The sequence below is a fragment of the Dipodomys merriami genome, unplaced genomic scaffold (assembly GCF_024711535.1).
Source record: "Dipodomys merriami isolate MVZ:Mamm:240054 unplaced genomic scaffold, mDipMer1.0.p SCAF_5, whole genome shotgun sequence".
NCBI lineage: Eukaryota > Metazoa > Chordata > Mammalia > Rodentia > Heteromyidae > Dipodomys > Dipodomys merriami.
This window is the reverse complement of record NW_027206068.1, coordinates 68,835,549-68,853,837: the sequence shown is the minus strand read 5'-3', so window position 1 is coordinate 68,853,837 and position 18,289 is coordinate 68,835,549. Positions and strand designations below refer to the sequence as shown.

The window sequence follows — 18,289 nt, the reverse complement described above, 5'->3', positions numbered from 1 at the left end:
GAATGATACTGACAGACTAATGGCCCTTATCTATAGTGGCAACTGCATTTAATTAAATTAAGCACAACCCTTTTAAAGCTTAGGTCCATGACATACTCAGCCAAAAATACGGTTAATTTTTTTTTTTTGTCGGTTGTGGGGCTTGAACTCTGGGCCTGGGCGCTGTCCCTCAGCTCTTCAGCTCAAGGCGAGTGCTCTACCACTTGAGCTACAACGCCACTTCCGGTTTTCTGGTGGTTTATTGGAGATAGGAGTCTCACGGTCTCTCCTGCCCGGGCTGGCTTTGAACCGCGATCCTCAGATCTCAGCCTCCTGAGTAGCTAGGATTACAGGCGTGAGCCACCAGCGCCTGGCACGGTTAATTTTTTAAATAAAAACAAAGAACAGAAAAATGCCTTTTTGAAAAAATAATGATCAATCCATCAGTCTTCCGGAGCAGCGATGATCACGGGGTGACCAGGGCGGGGACCTCCTCAGTCCACAGGTGAAGTCGCAGAGACGGACTACAACTCCCAGCGTGCCCCGCGCACAGAGAGCCCACGTGCCCATCCGGAAGCGCTGGCCGGGGCGCGGAGAGTGAGGTGGCGCCGGGGGCGGCGCGAGGGTAGCAGACAGCGAGCGGCGGCCGGGTGTGCCAGCCTCCTGCGGGTGTCGTCGCGTGCGTGAGTCCGGGCGCGAGGGTGTCCAAGCCCCAGTGGGTGTGGGAGCGGAGCGGAGGGGCTGCCCGGGGATCCCGAGGGCAGTGCGCGCGGGCGCTGGTGGGTGTGGTCGCCCCCATCCCCGACCCCCACCCGGGCGGGGCTCCTCGGGCCGGGCGCTGTGCCGCGGGGCCCCGAGGTCGCGGCGGGCGCGGCGGGCGCGGGGGGCGCCGGCGGCCGGGGTCCTGCGCGCGCAGCTGCGAGGGCTTTTGTGCCCAGGCCGACCCGCCCTCTGGTGGGGCGTGGGGGGGGGGTTGGACTCTGAGCGGCCGGCGTGGGCTCTCGGTAGTTGGGCTTCGCAGGTGGGGTGTGGCTCTCTTTGCAAAGGATGCCCCGAGGTCAGAGGAGGGGAAGGCTCCGAGCGCCCAAGCTGGATTGCGTTTCTAGAGTGATCTCCATCCAGGGATTTGCTCCAGTTACTTGTGGTCTCATTCCCCCATTGTGTTTGTGTGCCGCGTGTGTGTTCTGTCTATTCCCGATTTCGACTTGGGATAATGGGAAGGTGACCGCTGCTGGTCTGACGTTTGCTTATCTTGTGGTCATAATGCTTATGGCAAGAATAGTTACTGGGCTGAGCCAAATCACACCTTTTTTATTTATTTTTTATCTTTGGGGGACAGGGTTTTGCTGTAGCCCAAGCTGGCCAGGAGATCATGCTGAGGGCCAGGACTACAGGCGTGGGCCACCACAGCCTGGTCTTGTAACTGTTCTTTTTGTAAAAAGTAAGGTCAATTCAGTGTGTGGTTGGTCCTAGCTGTCAGGAGCAAGCATTTCTTGTTGTTCATTGTTTAAAGTTCTGACTGGTCCCTGTTCATCAGTGATAATATGATGTCACTAAAGACCATAGCTTATTAAAAGTGCTTAGTCGGGAAAAGAAAGTTGTGTGTGTGTGTGTGTGTGTGTGTGTGTGTGTAAAAGAAAGTTGTGTGTGTGTGTGTGTGTGTGTGTGTGTGGCCATAGGCCTGAACTCTGGGCCTACGCATTGTCCCTCACATCTTCAGCTCAAGGCGAGCTCTTTACCACTTGAACCACAGCGTCACCTCCGGCTTTTTCTGCATATGTGGTGCTGAGGAATCAAACCCAGGACCTCTTGCATGCAAGGCAAGCACTCTACCACTAAGCCACCTTCCCAGCCCAAGGAAGAGATTTTTATCTCCCCCTTCCCTTACTGGGGAGTGAACTTAGGATATCCAGCATTCTCTCCATGAGCTGCACTCCCAGCCCTAAAGATTTTTTTTTTTTTGGGTCTGGTTGTGGGGCCTGAACTCTGGGACTGGACACTGTCCCTCAGCTCTTCAGCTCTTCAGCTCAAGGCTAGCACTCTACCACTTGAGCCACAGCACCACTTCTGGCTTTTTTCTTTTTTGCTTATGTGGTGCTGAGGAATCGAACCCAGGGCCTCATGCATGCAAGGCAAGCGCTCTATCACTGAGCCACCTTCCCAGCCCCCAGCCCCAAAGATTTTTATCCTCAAAACTAGTTGTGTTTGGAATATACACAGAACTAGAAAAATAGAAATAATGTGGTTTTTGGAACCCTGAAATAAGATGCAATAGTTTATGGATAACCAGGTACTTAATATCTATTATAAAGAGATAATTTGAGAAAAAAATCTCAAGAAAGTTTTATTTATTTTGAAACAGGGTCTTGTTAGCTAGTGCAGGTTGGCCTTGTGCTTGGAATTTTCCTGCCTCACCTTCCTAAGTTCTGGGATTACAGGTGTGTACCACATTGCTGGCAAGATTTGAATTTTGAATAGAAAGGATTTGTGTGGTTTAGTTAAATGGCTTCAAATTAGGCAATGTGGGCTATAATGGATACTCAGTATTGAGTAATGAGATACTAATTGCAATATTCACAGTACTATTAAAGCGATGAACTCAACTTTCTTTGAGTACACAGTTATATATTTGACAATACTGGGGTTTTAACTCGGGGTCTGAAACTTGCGAGGCAGGCACTCTACCACTTGAACTACACCCCAAGACATTTTTGCATTATTTGTGTGTGTATGTGTGTGTGCACGCATGTGTGGGTGTGTGCCTGTGCATGTGTGCGTGCACATGTGCTGGTCCTGGAGCTTGAACTCAGAGCCTGGGCACTGACCCTGAGCTTTGTTGCTCAAGCTGGCTCTCTACCACTTGAGCCACTGCTCCACTTCTGTGTATTTGCTGGTTAATGGAGATAAGAGTCTTATAGACTTTCCTGCCACGGCTGACTTCAGTACTCAGATCTCACCTTCCATAGTAGCTAGAATTGTGTTAGCCACCAGCTTATTTGATCTTTTTTCCCTGGAGTTGAACTTGGACCACAATTCTGCTGGGCCTTCGGTAGCTGGGATGTTATCATAGTTGAGCTGTGCTCTTGATAACTTTATGTCTGTGCTGGTTTCAAACACTGATCCTTCCCAAATCTGCCTACTGAGAGTTGGCATTGCAGGTGTGAGCCACCATGCCTGGCTGAGTTCACATAATCTTTTTGCTTGGCAAATGTAAAAATTGAGTACTGGAGAGTAAAGAAATTGCCTGTCCATGGCCCTTCTCATTTGAGCAGGGAGCCACTGTGATAATAAGTATGCTTTTTCCCATCCTGGATGTATACTTGGGAGTTTAATGTGTGATCACTCTAATTACTGTGTTTTACTCAGTCTGGGTTATTGTCTATCTTTACTTTTCTACTTACCACAATATAACATTAGAATCTAGAATCAGGTCTGGGTTTGAATGCATATCCCTCTCTCAAGAGATTCTACTTAAAACGTTTTTTTTTTCTTCAGGTGGTACTAGAGTTTTTTAACTCAGGGCCTCAGACTCTTTGGGAGCACTCTGCTGTTTAAGCCACACCCATAGCCCTCAAAAGGCTTTACAGTGATCCCTCACCTATCAGAGGAGTTATGTTCCAGAGACCCCCATGATAGTTGCACATCTGCCAAGTAGCTGTATTAGATAGTTGGCCCTTGCTACAAGGTTCACTTGTTGCTACTTGGTGGATTTTCACCTACTGTGAGATCTCTGGAATGTAACTCCTGCAATAGGTAAGGGATCAGTATTTACTTTTTAAAAAAAATCTGTGATACAATGAAGCTGAAAGTGAACTGTGATATAGCAAGGGACATCTGTACTATCTACCATATGTTTCTCATTCAGAAAACACATGGAGAATTGAATATTACAATGTATGTAAAATATCTAGTGCAGGTGCCTGGAACTTTGTCTTCTTTCAGTGTTGAGCCACTGGTCAGTGAAATCATTTATTCTCAAAATCTTTATTGGTTGTTCTGAGTTTCTCTGAAGTCCTCAGGATAGACCTGTGGACTTAGACAGAGAAAGCCACTGTTTTTATGACGTTTGTAGAAACAGCAAGAGAAAGAGAGGTGTGGAGGTAGGGAACAGAAACAAGGAAACACATATTTTTGGTGGTATTGAGCTTTGAACTCAGGGTATTGAACTTGCCAGGCAAGTGCTGTACCACTTGAACCATGTTTCCAGCCCCATTTTACTTTATATATGTGTGTGTATGTATAAAAAAAATTTTTTTTTTTTGGTTGGTCATGGGGCCTGAACTCTGGGCCTTGGCGCTGTCCCTCAGCTCTTCAGCCCAAGGCGATCGCCCTACCACTTGAGCCACAGCGCCACTTCTGCCTTTTTTCTGCTTATGTGGTGCTCAGGAATCGAACGTAGGGCCTCATGCATGTGAGGCAAGCACTCTAACCCTGAGCCAACTTCCCAGACCCCAAACTTTTTTTTTTTGCCAGTCCTGGAGCTTGAACTCAGGCCTGGGCACTATCCTTGAGTTTTTTTTTTGCTCAAGGCTTGCACTCTACCTTTTGAGCCACATACCACTTTTGTGTGATATTGAGGAATGGAACCTAGGGCTTCATGCATGCTAAGCAAGCACTCTACAAGCAAGCCACATTCCCAGCCCTATAAAATTATTTTTAAAAATTGTTACTATAAAGGTGTTGTACAGAGGGGTTATAGTTACATAAGTCAGGTAATGAGCACATTTTTCCCTCCCATCCCTGCCCACAAGTTCATAGTTCAACATAGTTCATTTCTCAACATAGTGTCTAATGAGTACCATTCATTTGTTTACCCATTCATTTTACTTTATTTTTGAGATGGAGTCTCACCATAGTGACTAGGCTGTACTTGAACTTCTGTATTCAAGAGATCTTCTCACTTCCCTAGTAGCTGGGACTAAAGGTGTGTCCTACCACACTGTGCTAAGGTAGACTAATTTTGATAGGGTAGTCAGGGCAGGCCATTCATGGTAGGAGGTTTTGAGTGATTGGCCAAGATAAAGGAGGAGCAAACCATAGTAAAGAACCGTAGTAGGGCTGGGAAGGTGGCTCAGTGGTAGAGCGCTTGCCTTGCATGCCTGAGGCCCTGGGTTTGATTCCTCAGCACCACATAAGCAAAAAGAAAAAAGCTGGAAGTGGTGCTGTGGCTCAAGTGGTAGAGCGCTAGCCTTGAGCTGAAGGAGCTGAGGGACAGCGCCCAGGCCCAGAGTTCAGGCCCCACGTCCGGACCCCCCCCCCAAAAAAAAAAAAAAAAGATCAAAGAACCATAGTAAAGAGCTGGGTGCCGGTGGCTCATGCATGTAATCCTAGGTATTCAGGAGGCTGAGATCTGAGGATCACGGTTCAAAGCCAGCCCGGGCAGGAAAGTCCGTGAGACTCTTATCTCCAGTAAACCACTAGAAAACTGGAAGTGGCGCTGTGGCTCAAGTGGTAGAGCACTCACCTTGAGCTGTAAGAGCTCAGGGACAGCACCCAGGCCCAGAGTTCAAGCCCCATGACTGACAAAAAAAGAAAAGCAATTACTGGGAGAAAAGCTTTTTCTTTGCAGTGATGGGAGGGTGGAGGTGCTTGACAGCAAGGTGAGGCAGGTGGACAAAGAGTGAAATGTGGCCTGGTGGAGGATTCAGAAGCCCCTGGCTGCCAAGTGTGGGGCTGGTAAAGGAGGGGGAGTTGGATCCCAGGAGAGCCTGGGTTAGCCATAAACCTGGAAGTGGCGGACAGGAAGTTAGGTAGCAGGTAGCCAGCGGTGGTCAGGAGGCAGAGGTGCGGTGTAGGTAGAGGGGGCTGCAGAGGGAAAGGTGTTGGGAGCTGAAAGGAAACGCATGAATGTCTTTCAGCCTGAGGAAGCAGAACGGATGGGGAAGTGCAGCAGGCGTGCTGTGCAGTATTGCATGTCTTTTGAGGTTTGTGGGTTTGAATCTGGAGATGGTGTGATTTTCATTGGGCAGAAGCCAGCGGTTCTGCTTTGGAAGGAGGAGGAGCTGCCCTGGAGATCTTACACTCTCTGAGTAGGTAAAGAAAGAAACGAAGGGGCTGGGGATGTGGCTTTGTGGTAGAGTGCTAGCCTTGAGCAAAAGAAGCTCAGGGACAGTGCCCAGGTGCTGAGTTCAAGCCCCAGTACTGGAGAAAAAAAAAAAAAAAAGAAGTCAAAGGCATGTGGCATAGATGGTGGGAAAATGAATTCAAGCCCCAGTACTGGCACATACACATAAAATAATAAGGTAATTGGAGGGCTGAGAGAATATTGGTCACAGGATACAAAATTTCATTTCATTTAGATAGAAGTAATTCATTCAAGAGACTAGTTGGGATCAGTGCATTGAGCCAGGAGTAGTGGTGCATGCCTGCATTCCACCTACTCAGGAGGCTGGATGTGAGTTTGAGTTTTGAAAACCTGTCCCAAGCTGGATGCAGGTGGCTCATGCCCATCATCCTAGCTACTCAGGAGGCTGAGATCTGAGGATTGTGGTTTAAAGCCAGCCCAGGCAGGAAAGTTCATGAGACCCTTATCTCCAGTTAAGCACCAGAAAACTGGAAGTGGCACTGTGGCTCAAGTAACAAAGTGCTTGCCTTGTGCTAAAGAGCTCAAGACAGGGCCCGGGCCCAGAGTTCAAGCCCCATGATTGACCCCCCACTTCCCCCCAAAAAGCCAGCAAAAACAACAAAAACCATGTCCTAAAAAGGGGGGTAGGGGGAGGCGCCACTGGTTCACTTCTTTAACCCTAGATACCTAAGAGGCTGAGAATGAGAATCATAGTTCAAAGCCAGCCTGGGCAGGAAAGCTCATGAAACTCTTACCTCCAATTAACTACCAAAAAAGCCAGAAGTGGCGCTGTGGTTCAAGTGGTAGAGCACTTTCCTTGAGCAAAACAGCTCAGGGACATTGCCCTGAGTTTAAGCCCCAGGACAGGCACCCACGTACAGACAGACAGCAGACAGACAGACAGACAGACAGACAGACACACACACACATACACACACACACACACACACACACACACACACACACACACACACACACACACACACACACACACACACACACACACACACACACACACACACACACACACACACACACACACACACCTGAGTGGGAGAAAGACTCTGGGTTCATTCCCCATTGCTGTAAACAAATAGGCCTCCCCTTACCCAGTACTGTATTTTGAAAATGGTTGAATAAATCTTAAATATTTGCAGAGAAGAATCGTGTGTGTGATATAATACACATTTTAATTATTTTGATGAAACAAACTTAATTGTAAATTTGTAACAGGCGGGCACTGGTGGCTCATGCCTGTAATCCTAGCTACTCAAGAGGCTGAGATATGAGAATCTTGGTTCAAAGCCAGCCTGGGCAGCAAAGTCCATGAGACTCTGATCTCCAATTAACCACTAGAAAACCGGAAATGTCTCTGTGGCTCAAGTGGTACAGTACTTGCCTTGAACTGAAGAACTGAGGGACAGTGCTCAGGCCCAGAGTTCAAGCCCCATGACACCTCCCCTCCCCCCAATTTTTTTGGGTAACAAACTTATTTAATTGTGATTTTTATGGGACATGTCTTCAGCTAAGGCCTAAAGAGCTGGACAAACTATCCATTTTTATGCCTAGATTCTATAAAGCATTACAGCCATATAGAAATATTTTGCTTGGGCTGGGTGCCTGTGGCTCATGCCTTAATCCTAGCTACTCAGGAGTCTGAGATCTGAGGATAATGGTTCAAAGCCAACCCTGGGCAGGAAAGTCCATAAGACTCTTATCTCCAATAAACCACCAGAAAACGGGAAGTGGCGTTGTGGCTCAAGTGGTAGAGTGCTGGCCTTGAGCTGAAGAGCTGAGGGACAGCGCCCAGGCCTAGAGTTCAAACCCCACAACCTGGGGTAGGGGGGGAGTATGCTTGGGTGGGGCTGGGAAGGTGGCTCAGTGGTAGAGCGCTTGCCTTGCATGCCCTGGGTTCAATTCCTCAGCATCACATAAACAAAAAGAAAAAACCCGGAAGTGGTGCTGTAGCTCAAGTGGTAGAGCGCTAGCCTTGAGCTGAAGAGCTGAGGGACGGCGCCCAGGCCCAGAGTTCAGGCACCACGACCAGACCAAAAAAAAAAAAAAGAAATATGCTTGGGTGAGAAGGGTATGAGCTGAAAGCAATAGATCAAGGTATGGGAGCGGGCTTGTCTGTTCAGATTCTTGGCCCTTTGGTGTGGGAATGGGGGGCTTGGTGACCTACACATGACCTACAACTGAACTAGGTAGACCAGAGTATTTTCTTACGGCCATTTCTTTTTTTGTTGTTGTTGTGGGGCTTGAACTCTGGGCCTGGGCGCTGTCCCTCAGCTCTTCAGCTCAAGGTGAGCGCTCTACCACTTGAGCTACAGCGCCACTTCTGGTTTTCTACTGTTTTATCGGAGATAGGACTCTCATGATCTCTCCTGCCTGGGCTGGCTTTGAAACCACGATCCTCAGATCTTAGCCTCCTGAGTAGCTAGGATTACAGGCATGAGCCCCCAGCGCCTGGCTTTCTTACCGCCATTTCTTGTGGAGATGTAGGGAAAGATTACAGTGATGTTTTAGATGTTAGCATTTGCTTGAGGAAAAGCATTCTATTTTCTAAAACCCACTTTTGGAAAGAGAAATTCTAGTTTCTATAGCTAGCCTTTGGGGGAGGATGGACAGCAGAAGTCATTGATCTGCTAGTATTAATCCCCAAAAGAGTAGAATATAGGTAACTTTTTTTCCCCCTTCGGTCACAGGCTCGAACTCAGAGTTAGAGCTTTACCACTTGAGCCACTTCTCCACTTCTGGCATTTTGTGGAGATAGGTTAATTGGAGATAAGACTCATAGACTTTCCTGCCCAGACTGGCTTCAAACCACAATCCTCAGAATTGAGCCTCTTGAGTAGTTAAGTTTACAGGCGTGGGCTACAGACGCCTGGCCTGTAAATACATTTTCTGTCTGTTAAGTCTAGAAGTTACAAGAATAAGAGCTACTTGTTTGCAGATTTAGTGTTAAAAAAACAGAAGTTACAAGAGTTAAAAACTTAGTGCTGCTACTAAATTTACCTCTACTGTAGAAGTTAAATAAAAACCCAAGTGGAATAACCTGGTGAGTTACCCATTCTCTAGAAATTGTAGCTCTAAGAGTTGAATACAGTTGCCTCAGAACACTGTGCTGAGGGCTGGGAAGTTGGCTCAGTGGTAGAGTGCTTGCCTTGCATGCCTGAGGCCCTGGGTTCGATTCCTCAGCACCACATAAGCAAAAAGAAAAAAAAGCCGGAAGTGGCGCTGTGGCTCAAGTGGTAGAGCACTAGCCTTGAGCTGAAGAGCTGAGGGACAGCACTCAGGCCCAGAGTTCAGGCCCCAGAACCGGACCCCAAAAAAAAGACAAAAAAACACTGTGCTGAGTACTTCAAAGGTATATGACATGAAGCTTAATAATTCCAGGAAAAATAGCAGTTCCCGCTGGGTGCCAGTAGCACAATCTCCTGTCATCTCAGCGAGGCGAGAGGCTTAGATTGGGAGGAATATACCTCCAGGCTGGTCTGCACCAAAAAAGTATAAGACTCCAGCTCAACAGAAAAAAATCTAGATGATGTAGGTCACACCTGTCAGTGCAGCTACAGTGAGAAAAATATATGTCTGGGAAGTATAAATAGGAGGATTACAACCTGGCCAAAAAACAAGAACAAAAAGAGTTGGAGTTGTGGTTCAGGTGGTAGAATGCTTGCCTAGCAAGCACACAAACCCCAGTATTGCCAAATAATAAAGAGAACAGTAGCATAATAAATGTGTATAAAATATAAATATGTAATTTTTTTTTGTCAGTTGTGGGGTTGAACTCGGCTTGGGCGCTGTCCCTGCGCTCTTCAGCCCAAGGCAAGCGCTCTACCACTTGAGCCACAGTCCCACTTCCGGTTCTCTAGTGGTTTATTGGAGATAAGAGTGTCATGGACTTCCCTGGCCAAATCCGGGCTGGCTTTGAAATGTGATCCTCAGATCTCAGTCTCCTGAATAGCTAGGATTACAGGTGTGAGCCAGCCACTGGTGCCCCGCTAAATATGTAATATTTTATAAATATGTATTTATATGATAAATGTAGCAAATACATGTTCATATTATAAATTTAATATAGAATATAATCTAAATATATAAATATATATAAAATAACATTAGTAAATACTATATAAATAAAATATCTAGGGGCTGGGAAAGAGGCTCAGTGGGAGAGTGCTTTCCTTGCATGCATGAGGCCCTGGGTTTGATTCCTCAGCACCACATAAGCAGAAAAAGCTGGAAGTGGCGCTGTGGCTCCAGTGGTAGAGCACTAGCTTGGAGCTGAAGAGCTGAGGGACAGTGCCCAGGGCTAGAGTTCAGGCAGGCCCCATGACCGACAAAAAAAAAAAATTAAAAAAAAATCTAAACCAATGTAGATGTATGCAATTTGTATTATAAATATAAATACAGATCTTAACTGGGATTACACTGCCTGGGGAATGACAGTTGTGTCAGTAGGGGCTCTGAAGTTACATTAATAGCTTTCAGTGGCAACTGAGATTTTTTTTGGGGGGGGGGCGGATCCTGGGCCTGGGCACTGTCCCTCAGCTCTTCAGCTCAAGGCTAGCGCTCTACCACTTGAGCCACAGTGCCACTTCCAGCTTTTTTCTTTTTGCTTATGTAGTGCTGAGGAATCGAACCCAGGGCCTCAGGCATGCAAGGCAAGCGCTCTACCACTGAGCCACCTTCCCAGCCCTACTGAGATATTTTGAGACCCTATGGACTTAGTTTTTTTTTTTTTTTTTGGGTCCGGTCGTGGGGCCTGAACTCTGAGCCTGGGCACTGTCCCTCAGCTCTTCAGCTCAAGGCTTAGCGCTCTACCACTTGAACCACAGCGCCACTTCCGGCTTTTTTCTTTTTGCTTATGTGGTGCTGAGAAATCAAACCCAGGGCCTGGAGCATGCAAGGCAAGCGCTCTACTACTGAGCCACCTTCCCAGCCCCTGGACTTAGTTTTTTTTTTTTTGTCGGTCGTGGGGCTTGAACTCTGGGCCTGGGCGCTGTCCCTCAGCTCTTCAGCTCAAGGCGAGCGCTCTACCACTTGAGCTACAGCGCCACTTCCGGTTTTCTGGTGGTTTATTGGAGATAGGAGTCTCACGGTCTTTCCTGCTCGGGCTGGCTTTGAACCTCGATCCTCAGATCTCAGACTCCTGAGTAGCTAGGATTACAGGCATGAGCCACCAGCACCCGGCTTGGATTTAGTTTTTAAATAATCCTTTTCTTAAACTACAGAGATGGGGAAGAAGAGGCCTGATAGGTATGTTGGGAAAATAGTTTCAAGCAGTCACCTGCTGCTGGCAGATCGCCATTTGAAATGAATACTCTTATGCCACTTGGCCCTATGTAATTATGATAATTAGAAAGAACGCTCAGTGAATGCTGCGCATCACAGGAGGCCTTCCAGTCTGCTGCAAGCGCGCCCCGGGAGCGTGGGAGTTTTTGCCAAGTCTCAGTCACAGACACACTGTGCTTTCCCAAGCCCACTTTCTTTAGTGTGTTCAACACAGACTGAGCAGATGTCCAGCATTTTTCTAGCAGAATATGTGATGCTGGCTGTAGTTAGGAAAGTCACATTTCTTTCCAGTGTTTCTGAAATCATAGGAGCTTGCCGTTTAGTATTTGCTCAGTCAGTGTATTGCTGAATACATAACCTATTGTGGTAGTTGAAAGTGGTAAGAATTAGCTTTCCCTCCTTTGTGTGCAATGCATGTGTGAGTGTGCAGGTTCTGGGGCTTGACTCAAGACCTGGATGCTGACCCTGAGCTTCTTTTTGCTCAAGGCTACTGCTCTATCACTTGAGCTACAGCTTCACTTCTAGCTTTTTTTTTTTTTTTTAGTGGTTTATTGGAGATAAGCTTCTCACTGACTCTCTGCCCAGGCTGGCCTTGAACAATGGTCCTCAGGTCTCAGCCTCCTTAGTAGCTAAGACTAGAATTGTGAGCCACTGGTGCCCATCCTACTTTTATTATTTTATGCCAGTACTGGGGTTTGAACTCAGGGTTTCAAATCAAGTCTGGTGTTCTACCACTTGAGCCACACTTCCACTCTAGCTAATTGTTTTGTTTTTTTTTTGTCCAGTTGTGGGGCTTGAACTCTGGGCATGGGTGCTGTCCCTCAGCTCTTCAGCTCAAGGCTAGTGCTCTACCACTTGAGCCACAGCGCCACTTCTGGCTTTTTTCTTTTTGCTTATGTGGTGCTGAGGAATCGAACCCAGGGCCTCAGGCATGCAAGGCAAGCGCTCTACCACTGAGCCACCTTCCCAGCCCCGTTCCACACTCTAGCTAATTGTAAATAAGAGTCTCAGGAACTTTTCTGCTTGTCTTTAGACTTTTTTTTTGGTCAGTTGTAAGGCTTGAACTCAGGGCCTAGGTGCTGTCCTTGAGCTCTTTTGCTCGAAGAGCTCTCTACTACACTGAGCCACAGCGCCACTTCTGGTTTTCTGTTGGTTAATTAGAAACAAGAGTGTCACAGACTTTTCTGCCTGGGCTAGCTTTGAGCCATCATCCTCAGATCTCAGCCTCCTGAGTAGCTAGGATTTATAGGTATGAACTACCAGTGTCCAGCTATCTTTTGACCTTGCTTTTTAAAATTTAATAAGTTATATCTTCTGAGTACAAGGCCCTGACTTTAAAACAACAACAAAAAAGTGATTTTTCTGTTTATGTGGGGATTCTTTCAGTTGGGGATTTTTTTTTTTTTTTGGTCAAAGTTTCTCATTTTTTTCTCCAGAATTAGTTAGTTTATAGAACAGAATTATCAATCCCGTTTTCTGGTGCCAACTGCCCAATGAGATTTTTGTCCTTCAAAGTCCTAATATTTGTTAACTGGTCATAAATCTGATTTGATTCAGGTCCTATGAAATCAATTTTGGATTATTTAGATCTTTTTTTTCCATTGGTCTTAGATAATGTTAATAATGTGTTTTATCCTTGTAGGAAGAAGAAATGATGTAATACATTCATTACCCCACTTCCAGTGAGGCTGAGAAGAAGGCAGGAGGACATGGCCTGGCCACGGGCTCTCCAGAGAGGGGCTTTGCTTACCCGCTTCAGCCACCACCATGTTGTTGTGTTCCTGCTCACTTTCTTCAGGTAGCACTTGGCTAGAGCTCTTCTCCACTCATTTTGTGTTGGCATGGAGGTTACTATATGCAGTAACAGCAACAGCCCTACAGTGTCTAGGGCACAATTTGGCATACGCTTCCAATGAAATAAGTTATTCCTTCTTTGTACTGTGTGTGTGTGTGTGTGTGTGTGTGTGTGTGTGTGTGTGTGTGTGTCTGTGTCTGTGTCTGTGTCTGTGTGCGCGCGCGCGTGTGCGCGTGTATGTTCGTGCATGTGTGCATGTGTGCATGCTGAGGCTTAAACTCAGGTCTAAGCACTGTCCCTGAACTTTTTTGCTCAAGACTAGTATTCTACCAGTTGAGCCACAGCTTTACATCCAGCTTTTTTGGTTAATTGAAGAGTCTCAAAAACTTTCATGCTCAGGCTATCTTTGAACCTTGATCCTCAGATCTCAGCCTCCTGAGTAGCTAGGATTCTAGGTATGAGTCACTGGCACCTGCCCCCCCCTTTTTTTTTAGAATAAAGAATTCTAAAATTGAATAAAGAAAATGGGCATGTATGTATGACTCACTGAGTGTTATATGTTCTTTGTTCCTAATTCTGCTACATTTCTTCTTTGTGTTTGATAGTTATTCATTGCTCCATGCTTCAAGAAAAACATTTAGCAATGTCAAGGTCAGTGTCTCCAAGCAGTGGACCCCAAGTGCTTATAACACATCAGTTGAACTACCTGTAGAGGTAAGCAAGCAGAGCAAACTGCTCAGATAGATTGAAGGGATCTGTCTTTCTTTTTGCCAGTACTGGGACTTGATCTCGGCGCCTGTGTACTGGAGATTCATAGGTACCTGCCCTTGTCCTAACTTGAAAGAGAGCCTTTTCTTTTTGTGCCAGTCCTGGGGCTGGAACTCAGGGCCTGAGCACTGTCCCTGAACTTTTCTGCTCAAGGTTAGTTCTCTACCACTTTGAGCCACAGTACCATTTCTGGCTTTTTGATAGTTAATTGGACATAAGAATCTCATGGACTTTCCTGCCTAGGCTGACTTTGTTTTTTTTTTGGGGGGGGTCCGGTCGTGGGGCCTGAACTCTGGGCCTGAGCGCTGTCCCTCAGCTCTTCAGCTCAAAGCTAGCGCTCTACCACTTGAGCCACAGCACCACTTCCGGCTTTTTGCTTATGTGGTGCTGAAGAATCGAATCCAGGGCCTCAGGCATGCAAGGCAAGTGCTCTACCACTGAGCCACCTTCCCAGCCCCCTAGGCTGACTTTGAACTGTAATCCTCAGATCTCAGCCTTCCAAGTAGCTAGAATTACAGGTGTGAGCCACCAACACCTGGCTTAGCTTGATTTTATTTTATTTTATTTCTTTTGTTGGTTGTGGGGCTTGAACTCAGGGCCTAGGCACTGTCCCTGAACCTCTTTGTGTTTAGGGCTAGTGCTCTACCACTTGAGCCACAGCGCCACTTCTGATTTTTGAGTGGTTAATTAGAGATAAAAGCCTCATGGGGCTTTTCTGCTCAGGCCGGTTTGAACTATGATCTTCAGATCTTAGCTTCCTGACATTCTTTTTTTTTTTTTTTTGCCGGTCATGGGGCCTGAACTCTGGGCCTGGGCCTGGATGCTGTCCTTTAGCTCTTGGGCTCAAGGCTAGTGCTGTACCAGTTGAGCCATAGCACCACTTTTGCCTTTTTCTGCTTATGTGGTGCGAACCCAGGGCTTCATGTATGCAAGGCAAGCACTCTACCACTGAGCCACCTTTCCAGCCCCAGTTTCCTGAATACCTAGGATTACAGGTGTAAGCCATTGGTACCTGGCTGGCATAGCTTTTTTTTTTGTCAGTGTTCTACCACTTGAGCCACATTGTCACTTCTGGTTTTCTGGTGGTTAATTGGAGATAAGAGTCTCACAGACTTTCCTGTCCGGGCTTGGCTTTGAACCAATTCTCAGATCTCAGCTTCCTGAATAGCTAGGATTACAGGCATGAGCCACTGGTGCCCGCTGGCTGGGTTCGATTCCTCAGCACCACATAAGCAGGAAAAAAAGAACCGGAAGTGGCACTGTGGCTCAAATGGTAGAGCGCTAGCCTTGAGCTGAAGAGCTGAGGGACAGCACCCAGGCCCAGAGTTCAGGCCCCACCACCGGACCCCCCCCAAAAAAAAACTAAAAGTAAGTGACTAGAGGGGTTTCCTTGTTGTATTTCCATACATTCTTGTAATTTACTTTGATCTAATCCACATTATCTGTATCCTTTTTTCTTAAGCTCCTCTCTCTTAGGTTCTTTCTTGAGTTATTTACCTGCTGAGGACTTGGAGGTGGCACACTGTGTCCCTTGGCTAAGAGCCAGGCTGTTCAGGTCATTCCATTGATTTTAAAGACTGCTCTGATTCACCCATCGCATCTGCCACCTTGTTATTTCTCCTTGTTTGGAAATCACACAGTTTTGGCCAGGCCTTTTTTTTTTTAATTTATTTTTACAAGTACTGTGTGTATATCTTTCCTTTTCATCTTTATCCACCTGTCTAAATTTTATCTTTTCCTTTGGAACAAGATAAAATGCCACTTTTTCAGTCAAGCCTTTTTTTTCTTTCTTTCCAGTTTCTATTGATTTTCCCTTTCTCCCAACTCCTACACCATAGGTACTACAAAGCTTAGTGTCTCAGCATGTGAATTTTCTGATGGTTTCATGGTTCCATCTTGAAGTCAGGGAGTATGCATCCTGGTGCCTGATGTTCATTATGGACTGAGCTCATTCTTGGATGCTGCGTGCTGTCCTTTACGATGCCCTCTCCTCAATATGGAAATCTACCCCACTGCATTCTTGGGACATTTCTTGATTTCTGCTTATGTAGAACTAGAGATCTCCCATTTATATTGTCAGCTTGCTTGCTTGCTTTCATTCTTTTCTTTCTTCGTTCATTCTTTTTGCCGGTCTTGGGGCTTGAACTCATGGCCTGGGTGCTATCCCTGAGCCTCTTTGTACTTAAGGCTAGCACTCTACCACTTGAGCCTTTCTCTACCACTTTGGCTTTTTCTGAGTAGTTTATTGGTGATAAGAACCTCAAGGACTTTCCTGCCTGGGCTGGCTTCAAACTGTGATCTTCAGGATTACAGGCATGAGCCCCTGCCGCCCAGCCATGCTTGCTTTCTTTTTCTTTCTTTTCTTTTCTTTTCATCAGTCGTGGGGCTTGAACTCTGGGCCTCGGCGCTGGCCCCAAGTTCTTCAGCTCAAGCCTAGCACCCTACCACTTCAGCCACAGTCTGGTTTTCTGGTGGTTTATTGGAGATAAGAGTCTCACAGACTTTCCTGCTCTAGCTGGCTTTGAACCTGATCCTCAGATCTCAGCTTGCTGAGTAGCTAGGATTACAGACATGAGTCACCATCACCTGACTTTATTTATTTTTTAAATAAACAGCATTGTGTGATCCCTTTTACTTGAAATATCCAGAGTTGGTAAATCCATAGAAACAACAAAATGGTTTTTGGGGGATGAAGCAATGAGGAGTTAGTGGCTCGTGCTTGTAGTCCTAGCTACTCAGGAGGCTGAGATCTGAGGACCACAGTTTGAAGATAGCCTGGGCAGAAGTCTTCTAAACTTTACTTCTAATTAATCAGCAAAAAGATGGTGTCATGGCTCAGGTGGTAAGTGAAGAAGCTCTCTGACCCAGTCCCAGCACACACAAAATAGCAGTTTTTTTTTTTTTTTGTTGGTTGTGGGGCCTGAACTCTGCGCTTGGGCGCTGTCCTTCAGCTCTTCAACTCAAGGCTAGTGCTCTACCACTTGAGCCACAGCACCATTTCCAGCTTTTTCTGCTTTTGTGGTGCTGAGGAATGAAACCTAGGGCCTCATACACTCAAGGCAAGCACTCTACCACTGAGCCACCTTCCCAGCCCGAGAATCACAATTTTTGAAGGTGGATTCAACTTTAGAAGTGATGTGCCTTAACCTTCTTGCTGGCATGTTGTCATTGCTTCTAGGGAAAAGAAATCTGCTGCTTTCTGAGGTGGACAGTTTTTGGGTTTTCTTCTGTTGCCAATCCTGGGCCTTGAACTCAGGGCCTGGGTGCTGTCGCTGAGCTTTTTTGCTCAAGGGTAGTGTTCTGTCACTTGAACCACAGCCCTACTTTGACTTTTTGGTGGTAATTAGAGATAAGTCTCTGTCTTTCTGCTGGGGCTGGCTTTGAAATGTGATCCCCAGATCTCAGCCTCCTTAGTAGCAGCATTACAGATGTGAGCCACTAGTACCTGGATTAGTTGGTATTAGTTTTGCTCTTTGAAGAAAACTCTTGTTCCCTAAATGTCTCTTGTTTAAACAGTACATCCCTGGCTTCCTTACCTGCACTTTAGTGAGCTTGAGGACTTAATGTGGCATTTGAATAGACAACAGTGTGAATTTGACTTAGGCACTAAATTTTAGGTGACTGGATTAGAGCTACCCCATGATTGATGGCTGTGGAGGACTCAGTGCTCAGCATGGAGTGCTCAGCATGGAGTGCTCAGGGTTATAGTTTATGTCAGCCCAAGGACATAAATTAAAATCAGCAAATGGAAGGGCGCATGGTGTGAAGTCTACAGAAGTTTCCCAGGCCCATCCCAGCCCCTTGCTGTGACCACACACACAGTGTTAAACCTCATTGTCGGTATGAAGGGTAAGCTGCCATTTGCAGCTGGTGCTAAGTTTCCTCAGGAGATCCAAATGGGCCTTGGTGAGGGGAGTGTTGTCTGCTGTCTCCACTGACTCCGCAGTGCTCTCCTGGGGAAACCTCCCCACATCACTAGCGCTTATGAAATGGGTGGTGACATCTGCATATTGATTGGGGTGGAGGTTGGATCCTGGGTTTTGCACTGAGCTATCCCTCCAGCTTTAGATGTTTATCTGTGTACTTTCTCAAATCCCTGTTTAAGTAGGTTTCATTTTTTTTCCCTTTAGAATCACAAATTTTCTAGTTCTTTTGGTAGTTTTATAGATATTAAGTTCCAAACTACCCTGAAGAGTTCTGTATTTCTTTGCAAACCTACCTTTATGGAGAGCTAATGCCATCTTCCATGACTTTTTACTTTTACTTTTTTTTTTTTTTTGCCAGTCCTGGAACTGGAACTGTGGGCTTGGGCACTGTCCCTGAGCTCTTTTTTTGCTCAAGGCTAGTTAGCACTTACTCTACTGCCTGAGCCACAGCATCATTCT

General features: G+C 46.4%; 1 protein-coding gene across 2 annotated transcripts in view; it reads left to right on the top strand.

The window, feature by feature from the left end:
• The first annotated feature begins 564 nt into the window (after positions 1-564).
• Slc37a3 (solute carrier family 37 member 3) overlaps positions 565-18,289 on the top strand; it is a 53,756-nt gene continuing 36,031 nt past the window's right edge. Inside the window, exons 1-3 of one of the 2 annotated variants that reach the window (XM_069996902.1) lie at positions 565-662; positions 12,984-13,139; positions 13,742-13,850. In XM_069996902.1, the coding sequence (XP_069853003.1) occupies positions 13,051-13,139; positions 13,742-13,850 (198 nt within the window). In that variant the 5' untranslated portion in view covers positions 565-662; positions 12,984-13,050. The remainder of the gene's footprint in view (positions 663-12,983; positions 13,140-13,741; positions 13,851-18,289) is intronic. The other variant, XM_069996903.1, reaches the window with a different exon arrangement.